Source organism: Panthera tigris, chromosome C2 (assembly GCF_018350195.1).
Source record: "Panthera tigris isolate Pti1 chromosome C2, P.tigris_Pti1_mat1.1, whole genome shotgun sequence".
Classification (NCBI taxonomy): Eukaryota; Metazoa; Chordata; class Mammalia; order Carnivora; family Felidae; genus Panthera; species Panthera tigris.
This window is the reverse complement of record NC_056668.1, coordinates 559,935-570,657: the sequence shown is the minus strand read 5'-3', so window position 1 is coordinate 570,657 and position 10,723 is coordinate 559,935. Positions and strand designations below refer to the sequence as shown.

The following is a 10,723-nucleotide window of genomic DNA, read 5'->3' as shown; positions in this document are numbered from 1 at the left end:
TGATCCCAGGGTTGTGGAATTGAGCCCTGTATCAGGCCCCATGCTGAGCATGGAACCTACTTGGGATTCTGTCCCCTGCCCTTCTCCCCTACTTGTGTGTGCGTTTTTTCTAATAAAGAAATTAATTAAAATTAAAAGATAAGGGGCACCTGGGAGGGTCAGTCAGTTGAGCATCCGACTTAGCTTAGGTCATGATCTCACAGTTCATGGGTTTGAGCACCACATCGGGCTCTGCTGTCAGCACAGAGCCCCTGTGGGTCCTGCTTCAGATCCTCAGTCTCTCTCAAAGGTAAAATAAATAATAAAAGAAAATAGGGCACCTGGGTGGTTCTGTCAAGCATCTGACTCACGTCATGATCTCAGGGTTTGTGAGCTCAAGCCCCACTCCAGGTGAGCATGAGCCCTGCTCCAGATGGGCCCGCTTCTCTCTCTGTCCCTCCCTCTCTCTTTCTGTCCCTCACTTGCTCCGTCTCGCTCTCAAAATAAAAGATAAATAAAATTCTGTTTTCATTCAAATGATAAATCAAATTTAAGGGTAGATATAAAGACAAGATAGGAAAGCTCAGAAGGCTGCTAGAATATGGGCTCCATCAAAATGAGAAAGCAAACAAAGGAAGAGGAAAATCTAGGACTCAGAATCCAGGACATGTCCACACTGTGGCAGAAAAATGGGTGTTTCCCAGTGGGTCATCTCCAAAAGAAAGTGGAGCCTAGCACAGTGTTGGAAGGAACTTTACACTTAGCACAAAAAGTTTTGGGTGAAGTAGTGATAACATAGAAAAACAAGTAAACAAGGCAACCAACTCCAGGGAAAACTGAAAAGTTGGACCGGTTAACCTTAAAAATAAAATCATCAGTTATCTTGCCAGCAAAAATGGGTTTATTTGGGAATTTCAGAGAACCACAACGCAAGACAAGCAAGCTAAGGCAAAACCATAACTCCAAGGAACAAACCAGAACATGGCCTTATAGAGGAAAAGAGGGAGTTGGGCAGGGCTATTGTAAACAGAAAATCAATTGTAGTAAACTGGATGCCGAAAGTGTTGCGGCTTCTCATTAGCTGAGCTGTAACTTTCTCCCATTGCTTGAGCTGTGGCAGTCTCTCATTGGCCGGACTATTGCCTGGCCTGGGCAGGAGGAAACCTTCCTTCCTCCAGCTGGGACAGTAAAGTAGTATCCTGACAAGATGTCCCTCTTACAGAGATGTCTTCGGTTGGTAGAGCACTAGAGCTCCCCCTACTGGCCTCCTGACTCCATTTTAAATGAGGTTTCCTTTTATTAATTTTAACATAACTAAAGGAAGTGTAATCATAAACCAATACTGGGCTCAATGGCCAACAGTATTAATAGTCATACTGAACTCCGAATGCACACTTCAGCCCACATTTTGTCAAGCTGTTTGGAAGACTAGAAGAGGAAATGTGGATATTTAGGCATGCATAAAGTATGTTGCAGAGAGGATAGTCTAGGAGAGCTAAGTTCTCTTTCATTGTGGGAAATCAACAGATAATGTCTAAAATCAAGATTAAGAGCGGCGGCGGCGGAAAAAAAAATAAAAAATAAAATCAAGATTAAGAAATAGCATTATTTAAGGTCTTTATTGATGAACATGAAATTAATCACTGAAAAAATCCCTAAAAGAAGTAAATAGTTTTGTTCTAAGGAAGTAGGGATTGGCTGGTAGATTTGGTGGTCGTGGGATAAGAAGTTCTGTTCTTAGTGCTTCTGTTTTCTCAGTGAAATAAGCAAGGTCATCATCTAAGAATGCTGGAGGTTTGAGGAGAATGAGAAGATACAGTCTTCTTGGAGAGACTAAAGGATTATAATAGGGAGATGCTGAGTGCCAATTTCAGATTGGTGGTCATACTCAGCATCACCAAATTAATAATACCTCCTTCTGTGGATGGCTCAAATTTATCCTTCTTCCACACCAACTGCTAACAAACTCAAGATTATGCCTTTCCTTTTTCACATGGATGGCTGCTCAGCACCCCTTTCGAGATTCCTGCCTTGTGTTGCTGACCAGAATTGCCTATATACCATCTTTAAAAGAAGTGACCAAGTCACTTCTCTCCTAATATCTTCCAACAAATGACTCCCACAGCACTCAGAATAAGGCAGCAAGGGTCTCTGTGGTCTGGCCTATCCCCCCTCAGTTGGCAGTACTACCACACTGACACCTCCAGGTGCCATAACCTCTCAGCTACATCACATTCTGCCCAGTTCCACCCTGCACTCCCCTCCTGGAATTCTCTCTTCTCCACATAATCCTCTGGTCTCCCCTCTGCTTCCAGGGCAGGGATATGCCCTGCACACACCTTCAGATTGCTATGTACATATAACGTTGGCTCTCTTGGATGTGAGCTAGGTGGGCCTGGTGAGCAGGGTTCCTGTGTCTTGTTTGTCCCTGTGTTACTGATGTCTGACACATCAGTGATTCCAACTTAGAAATGAATGATGCACACAGAAATGTAAGCTGCAAACTCCCTCAGAGCCTATGTTGGTGGGTGACAATGTGAGATGAAACGTAAGAATATCAAAGACACTACACAGGAGAAAAGAGCCTTTCATTCTGAAAACTTGGGATGGCCTCATTAGACACTCAAATGGTTTATTTGCATGATTAATAATCACATTTCCAACAGTGCATCAAACATCTGAGAAGAACATTATTTCGAGTAAAGGCAAAAATCTTCGGGAGACTCTCACTCTCTCAGGTCCCGTAGCTCAAATGTCCACCATGTCCAGCAGTGCAGAGAGATGGAGCTCAGAGGCAACTTCCTCCTCCCTTGAACTCTGCATCAGCCTTTCCAGGTACTTGAGCCGTTCAGTCACAGATGTGCCTGTTGCCTCTGACAACTGCAGTTGCTCCCTTGGCCTTTCATTCTATTTAAATAAAAAAGAACCTAAAAATAGTTTGGGGAGATCCATAAACCCAAATATATTCTCTTTGAAGGCAGTATATCTGATTCATGTTAGAAACTTCATCTGTGGCCTGCTGGGCTCAACAAACCCGTTTCTTGGCATCTATCATATACATCCTCCCCGCCTCTTTCAGCACATACATATACAGCTGGTATCACCTGCACATAGAATGTTTCTCTTCATTGTATCATCCACTTCCAGTGTCAGTCATTTTTATAAAATATAATTGTCAAGGGCTATGAGCTATTCCATCATATGTCCTGTAACTGTTTAACCTGACTCCCATCTTTGGATATTTAGTTTCCATTTTTTTATGCAGTATGATTAATACTACAGGTGAACAACAACAACAAAAACCCATCAATTTTTGTTATATATGGTAGTTTCTTTAGGGCAGAATTGTTAAGTCAAAACGTACAAACATTCTTAAGGTACCTGCCAAACTGATGAATGGCAACAGTATGCCTTCTTAATTTGCTTTTCTTCCCTCTTGAAGGGCTTCCTAAAACCAGTCCAGGAGCATACTTTTTAAATGTCCAGCATTATAATCTATGATGAAAACTCTGTTTTTGCTTTTGTTACCACTGAAAGAGGATCATGAGGTAGAAAGACCTTGAGCTTCGGAGCCAATCAGGTCTGGCTCTGAAAAGCAGCTCAGCCACACTCCTGGGTGAGCCCCTGACGTCTGTGATCTTACCTTCCTCGGTCATTAATTTTCCTCAGGGAAAGTTAACCCCGCAGAGGAAGACTGGGGTGATGCCAAGGCTTGGACATCATGTGCACAAACAGAAGCCACCATCATCACCTTTGTTATTCTCCTCAATGCCCTCACTGCGTGTCAGAACACGGTTATGGGTTTTGTTCAATTTGTAAGCATGTTTTAATTCCACTCTCCCTTCATTTCACACATAGAAACTCAGAATTAGCTGGGCCTCTATAACACTGACAGATTAAGAAAAGATCTAATTTAAGCTAATAATTTATTGGTCATCACAATACCATATGATGAATGGAGATGTTACTTTTCCCCGCCATTCTCTCAGTCTTCAATTCTAATTCAAATGCCAAATGTACGCTCCTCCCACCTGAGGGCTGGTAGTGGTCACTGTCTTCATCACAGGTTCAATAGTCTGAGGCAGAGACACCAGGGTCTGAGGAAGGTAGAGGGGAAGGGATGTTGAATCTGTAAACACTCCTGCATCTGCAGACAACCACTGCTGAAGCTGATCTTCAAACCTAAAGCATTTGAGAATGAGGAATAAAACATTTAACTATCATTCACTTTTCTCCTATAAATATTTTTAATTAAAAAAAATTTTAAGATTTTATTTTTTAGTAATCTCTATATCCAACATGGGACTCAAACTTACAACCCCGAGAATCAAGTCACTTGTTCCACCAACTGAGCCAACCAGGCACCCCTACTTTTAACCTTTTAAAGCTTTGCTTTTTACTAAGGGTAGAACAGTTATGAGAAGCAGAACCACACTCCTAAAAATTTTTAATCTTCTCTTTAATTTGTAAGTCCAATTTATATTTAACAGAAAAGGTCACATTTATCCAAACAACTGCTTTTGCATGTTACTTAACATTACTCATAATTCTCCCATTTGGTTTATTTTCTCTGGCTTATTTTGGTATTTATAATTAATTCTTATCTCTTGATGGATTATCCAGATGTGTGGATTGCTGCTAATAGTTTAAAATTAACTCAAAATAATATCCCACCACCACCTAACACACTTGTAAGATGTTCACTCCATCCACTTTTTTCACTGATCTTTTCAAGAAAAACAATCTGATCCAACTGCTTAAACGATACACACCTATGAAAGTCTACTTTGAAAATCATGACACATTCATTCACTCTTCCAACAAGCCCCCACCAAACACTACGCACCATTCTAGGTACCAGGGATACAGCACTGAAAGAAAAGAGACAAGGCCCAGCTGTAAGCAGCTTATAGTTTAGTGAGGGGAGATAGACAAAGAACAAAAGAAAAGGGAAATGCAGTCTGAAGGTGAGAAAGACAAAGCAGAGACATGAAGACAGGAAGGGTTTGAGGGACAGGCAAGGAAGACCTCGCTGAGAAGCGGACATTTGAGCAGAGACTGGACATGAGTGTAATGTGAGCCACAGGGATATCTGGAGGTGGCTGAAGAGTTCCAGGCAAAAGAAACAGCAGGCACAAAGGCTTGGCCGTGTGCTACCTCACAGGTTGAAGGAGCAGAGGTCACAAAGGAAATGGGAGGCAGATCACATAGGCCCTGCCCACCTCATAAGGATTCTGCCTTTCATTGGAGAGGAAGTCATTGGAAGGTTGTGAGCAAAGGAAAACATGACCTCTGCTTCACACGAAAGGTTCACACTGGGTCTGCCAAGACTAGACCACAGCCCACTGCAACACACGGTCCAAGTCTGAATACATTTTTGATAGAGACAATAGGATTTATGGATGAACTGGATGTGGAAGAATAATTCCAAAGCACTGGGCCTGGGCAGCTGGAAGGACAAAATCTCATCAACTGGGAAGACCATCTCAAATGGGGGAAAACCTGGAATTAGATTTGGGATGTTAGCTTTGAGATGGCTATCAGGCATCCTATAAATGACTAATGAAGATTTTAAGGAAGCCGTTGCATATTCAAATCTGGATTTCAGAGAACTCGGGGTTTTTAGATATGGAGTTGTCAGAATATTGACGTTATTTGAAATTGGAGATTATCACTGGGGAGTGGGGGTGCAAACAGCACAGAGGCTAGGTGAGGGGGTCGGGGGATGAAGAAGAACCCGGAGAGCCCTAGGGGGAGTTACCAGCTGGGCAGGAAAGGGACTAGGTCTCCTGCGAGGTAGGAGGGAGAGAACAAAGGTGTGGAACGCTGCTGGAGACTGGGGCTCATGGTCAGTTCAGCAAGCTGCTTGTGACTCTTACCAGTGCAGACATGGGGGCAGGGAGGGGCTCAGGAGAGACTGGGAGGACAGAAGGGAGGATCACACTGTTTGAGGAGTTTACGATCAAAGGAGCATGGCTCAGGCATGGTTCCCTGTTCTAGGGTGCTGGGAGGAAGGGGACATAACAGAGCAGCTCACGTGAGTGTCCTGAGTGGGTGGGAGATGGGATCCCAGCCAAGGGGAGGGGCTGCCCTTGGTGATAAGCTGGACCCAGGGAGGCTGCTGGGGGTGAGGGGATGGGGTAAAGGCCACCTTGTAAACTGCCTTCTTCCTGGTTCTCTTTCTCAGTAAAACCATTAAGAAGGGTGGTGGGAGACGCAGAGGAGTGTCTACGGTGTGGGACGACGCACTGGCACCCTCAGGCTTGCCAAGGGCAGAGAGCCAGTGCCAGCCACACATTCAGCACTCACTATCCACTGAAGAGACTCCATCAGCCAGCCATGCTTTCTCTCCCACCAGAAAACTTATGACTCTCAGTAATAAACAGTAATGAAACTGATTTCAAACAGTTTAAGACCTACTATCTAGGGCACTGCCTCTGCCTTCAAAGAGCTTATACTTCACACATCTGACTTGCCTTCTTTTTTAAACAGTCACGTCACTGTGATCCTTGCTAATCCAGCATGAAGGGGCCTAACGGACACAATAAACCTAAGGGAATAGACTTCACCTCTTGCTCTCCTCTTTCTCCAGCAGCAGACTCCGGGACAGACACTGGGCCAGGAGCTCCTGGGCGGAGGCTCCACGCATCAGATCCTGGGTGCTGGGAGCCCGCCCCTCTGGGCCATGCTCTACATTCCTCTTCCCTTTCCAGTGCATGTGCAGTATCGGAGCAGGAAACTTGTTTGCAGACGGGTGCGAAGACTTTATCCCCAAACTGTAAGTACATGTTTTGAAATGCTTATGGTCAGGAAGGAGGAAGAAAGGTTCCTCCAGCAGCAGGTAGAGTGTGCGTGTAGACACAGAGCCCCAGACCTACCCTTGCCTACTTCCTGCTTCCCTCAGGGTCAGGCTTGGGCACAAAGGAAGGAAGGGAACCTCTGCCTTACAGGAAAGGCTTACCTTCTCTCCTGGGCAGCTGGGTGCTTGGAGCTTCTCTACTCGGAGTTTGGTTTCCCATCCCAAGGTTATCAACGAGGTTCTATTTTACCCTAATATTGGTAAGGTTTGTATTTTTACATTTAGCTCTTAAATCCCTGTGTAAGTAATATTCACAGAGGGAGAAAGGGGGTCTACTATTTTATTTTTTCTAAATAGATGCCGTCTGTCCTCACTGGTTTCGCATGGTACTTTGTCCCATATGGTTTTTGTTTCTGGACTTCCTATTCTCATCTATTTGTTGTAACTTTACTATATGTTCTGATATGAGGCACAGCAGATCCTCCTTGTTATTTATTTATTTATTTATTTATTTATTTATTTATTTATTTATTTATAATGTTTATTTGTTTGTAGGGGGAGGGGCAAAGAGAGAGGGAGAGAAAAGAATCCCGAGCAGGCTCTGTGCTGACAGCACAGAGCCCGAACCAGGACTGGATCCCACGAACCAAACTGTGAGATCATGACCTAAGCCAAAATCAAAAGTTGGGTGCTTGCCCAACTAAGCCACCAGGCACCCCACCTCCTTGTTATTCTTATTCAAAATTTTCTCAGCAATTGCTACATTTTTTCTCATCCTAATATATTTTAGAATTAACTTGTCAAGACCAGGGGGAAAATTCCTCTTTTGGGTTTTTGATTAGAAAAGCCCTGACTTTACAGTTTAAGAACTGACATCTTTACACCACTCCATCTTCCCATCAACAAAGCTAGCCGACCTCTCACTCATTCAGGTTTTCTTTGCACCTTCAAGTCCCTGAGAGTTCCCTGCACAAGGGTTTAGTTCCTTTCCTGGATCAGTATACGTCCATATGTTAAGGGTTAGTTGCTGCTGTGAATGAGAATTTTTGTACATTGTAAGTCCATCTGTCTGATTACACCTATAGAACTCCAAATAGTTCTATGGATGTAACTGTTGATTTTCTTGAAGTGACAATTTTAACTGTCTAAAAACAACAGTTACTCCTTCTTTTTGGTATTTACACCATCTTATCTGTGTCCCTACATCAGGGCAGCATTCCCAGGACAGCAGTGAACAAGTGAAATCAGGCAGCTCAGGCTGTTCTGACATTCATATTTCTAATGTCTTAGCAAGAAGGATTTTTTTTTTTTTTTTTTTTTTTTTTTTTTTTTGGTAGTTTTATGGTGAAATGCCTTATGAAGGTAAGGAGTTTTTTTACCCAAGTTTGATAAGAAATTTTATCAAGAATGAGTATAAATTGGGTTTGGAGGGTACAGATTTTAATAAAAGAACTTAAATACCTACTGAAATGATCACTATTTTTCTATGACAGCAAATTACAAGAGATTTCTGTTGTTGACATTGTTTATCCTGGGATAAAGCCTACTTGTGAACTTTTTTATGTACTGGAAAATTATATGTGCTAACACATTTTATTCAGTACTTTTGAACTAGGTTTGTAGGTGAGATGAAATGTCTGCTTTCTTTTGTCTAGATTCTCCTGGCTATGTTATGATTTCAGGGTCAGGTTTGTCTGATAAATGAGATGCTTGCATAAGAATGATCTGTTCCTGAGGTATTTGTCTAAATCTAACCACAGTGGGCTGGATTCTGTGTGTAGAACATTAATGTTCTGTCTCTGTACTCTGGAGGAGAATAATGCAGTTTGCTCTGCTGGCTGTCAGGACAGAAACACACAATACACACAGATCTCACCGCCCATGACTCAGATGTAGCTCCTTCTGTGTCTGCATTCTGGCTTGTTCCCATGACAAAGGAACATCATATGCTTTCAAGTGGTTTTTAAAAAAATATACACATATCTGACCATCTTCACTCAGAGCCTCTGAAAAAATACAAAAACAAATGAGAAAAGAGTATCAAAAGAGCAACAAGCAACAGGTGACCACTTGAAGTTTGCTTATACACTGATTTAAGAACAAGCCCTACTAACTAAAGCCATGCACTTATGTGACTCCCATGCTTGACGAAACATGCCTCACCATCCATGGGTCATTTAAGGTTCAGACAGGCTCAGGTCCAGACTGTGGCATGACCAGTACAACTACTCAGAGCTACCGAAATCTAACTTAGAGCCAGCCTAGGGGCCCATTTCAGGGAGATGGTTCCAGGCTCCCCCGGAATACTCCTAGCTCCTCCCAATGTTAACAGTCACCTGGAAGTCACTGGCTTAAAGGGGAGTCCTATAGAACGGAAGGGCAGCGACCCACAGAAAAAGAAACATCAAAGTAAACATCTTTCTTTGCTGAAACTGGACCAAGTAGTTCTCCTGATGTGACCCCACAGCACCGAGCACTAATTACCTGAGGTGATAGGAAGCCTAGGGGGTGTCCAGTCCCTCAGCTTGTGGTTGATGCACAAGGCAATTATGTCATCCCATGGGATCTCGGCAACTGAGGGCCCTGCCCCCTGGCCCAGCGAATGGCTCTTGCTCTTCCACCTGCGGTAGGTTCTGCGGAGCAGGTTTTCCACCTGGGACTGGAGGACAGGCCGCGTCTGGCAAGAGCTGGGGATCTGGGAGGCATACTGGACCACCATGGAGCATACGGGGAGCCAGGGCGCTGGAGAGAAAACACCTCCTCAGTTACAAGATTTGGCCAGAGTATATAGGTGGACACTACACAAAATGTCTTCACTCCACATTTTCTTAGGAAAAGATAACTGTGTATTTGAGAAGTTTGCTTTCAAATTTGAATACAATAGAACCACAGCTGTTGAACAAAGAGCATCTCCCTCCCCACGTCCCGTTAAGAGATGCAAACAGTCACCCTGGACAAAATAAACAACAGAGTCCAACCTAGAGGCTCTGATTATACAGGACTGTGGTTACACCAGAAATCTGTATTGTAAAAAGCACCCAGGGGAATCTGGTACCGGAAGTCTGGGCTTCTTTTGGGGAACCTTGCCCTAGCTCATATTTACATCGTGTGGTTTGCTTCCGTTTGGGTTTCTTCAATAACGAGCATCTATGAGACCTACTGAAGACCACACCCCATTAAAAAAAATTTTTTTTAATGTTTATTTTTGAGAGACAGAGCATGAGTGGGGGGAGGAGCAGAGAGAGACGGAGACACAGAATCCGAAGCAGGCTCCAGGCTCTGACCTGTCAGCACAGAGCCCAATGCGGAGCTCAAACTCACAAACAGTAATAAGATCATGACCTGAGCCAAAGTCGGATGCTTAACTGAGCCACCCAGGCACCCCCACAACCCAAAGTTTACAAGGGTACCTGAGGCCTCTGTTCAAAGGCCCAAAGGAGAGTGGCCGTGCCAAGGCCATGTATTGTACTACATAAGTAGCAAACAGCCTCATTCCCTCCTAACAGTGTGAGCAAAGGAAGGGACAGCCTCCTTGCCCAGCCCAGGGGACCTATAGAGTCTTCATCACAACAGCCTCACCTGGGCACAACCAGAGTCACAGAACAGAGGTTTCTTCGACAAAGAAGGAACACTGGTGTTAAAGTAACAGAGTGTCATGGTCCCAGCGGAGCCAGCAATGTGGGCAGGGCTGCCTGGTCCCCACGCTCTTTGCCCCCACACCCTGTGGCAAAGGCAGGATAGAACCTGCTGTCAATTCAGAAACCGTGGGCCTTGGGCTATGTGTTCAGGCCAACACCGCTTACCACGTTCTTTCCTGGGCCGTGCGGACACCCACAGGCTGCTCTATTAGTGATGAAGGGCCCACAGCCCCCCACAAACAGCCCCAACTCTGACTCCTAAACCCAAAGGCAGGTGTGAATGGGTATAGTGTGGGAGCAGGGGGCG

General features: G+C 44.2%; 1 protein-coding gene across 4 annotated transcripts in view; it reads right to left on the bottom strand.

Moving 5' to 3' along the window:
• Window positions 1-1,579: 1,579 nt before the first annotated feature.
• The window catches only part of LOC102964297 (minichromosome maintenance complex component 3 associated protein), a 55,905-nt gene continuing 46,761 nt past the window's right edge, over window positions 1,580-10,723 (bottom strand). For 3 of the 4 annotated variants that reach the window (XM_042957179.1, XM_042957181.1, XM_042957180.1), the window contains exons 25-29: window positions 9,263-9,520; window positions 8,655-8,784; window positions 6,549-6,755; window positions 4,011-4,161; window positions 1,580-2,886 (exon numbers count right to left, since the gene is read on the bottom strand). In XM_042957179.1, coding sequence (XP_042813113.1) covers window positions 2,728-2,886; window positions 4,011-4,161; window positions 6,549-6,755; window positions 8,655-8,784; window positions 9,263-9,520 — 905 coding nt within the window. In that variant the 3' untranslated portion in view covers window positions 1,580-2,727. Of the gene's footprint in view, window positions 2,907-4,010; window positions 4,162-6,548; window positions 6,756-8,654; window positions 8,785-9,262; window positions 9,521-10,723 lie in introns of all 4 variants that reach the window. The other variant, XM_042957182.1, reaches the window with a different exon arrangement.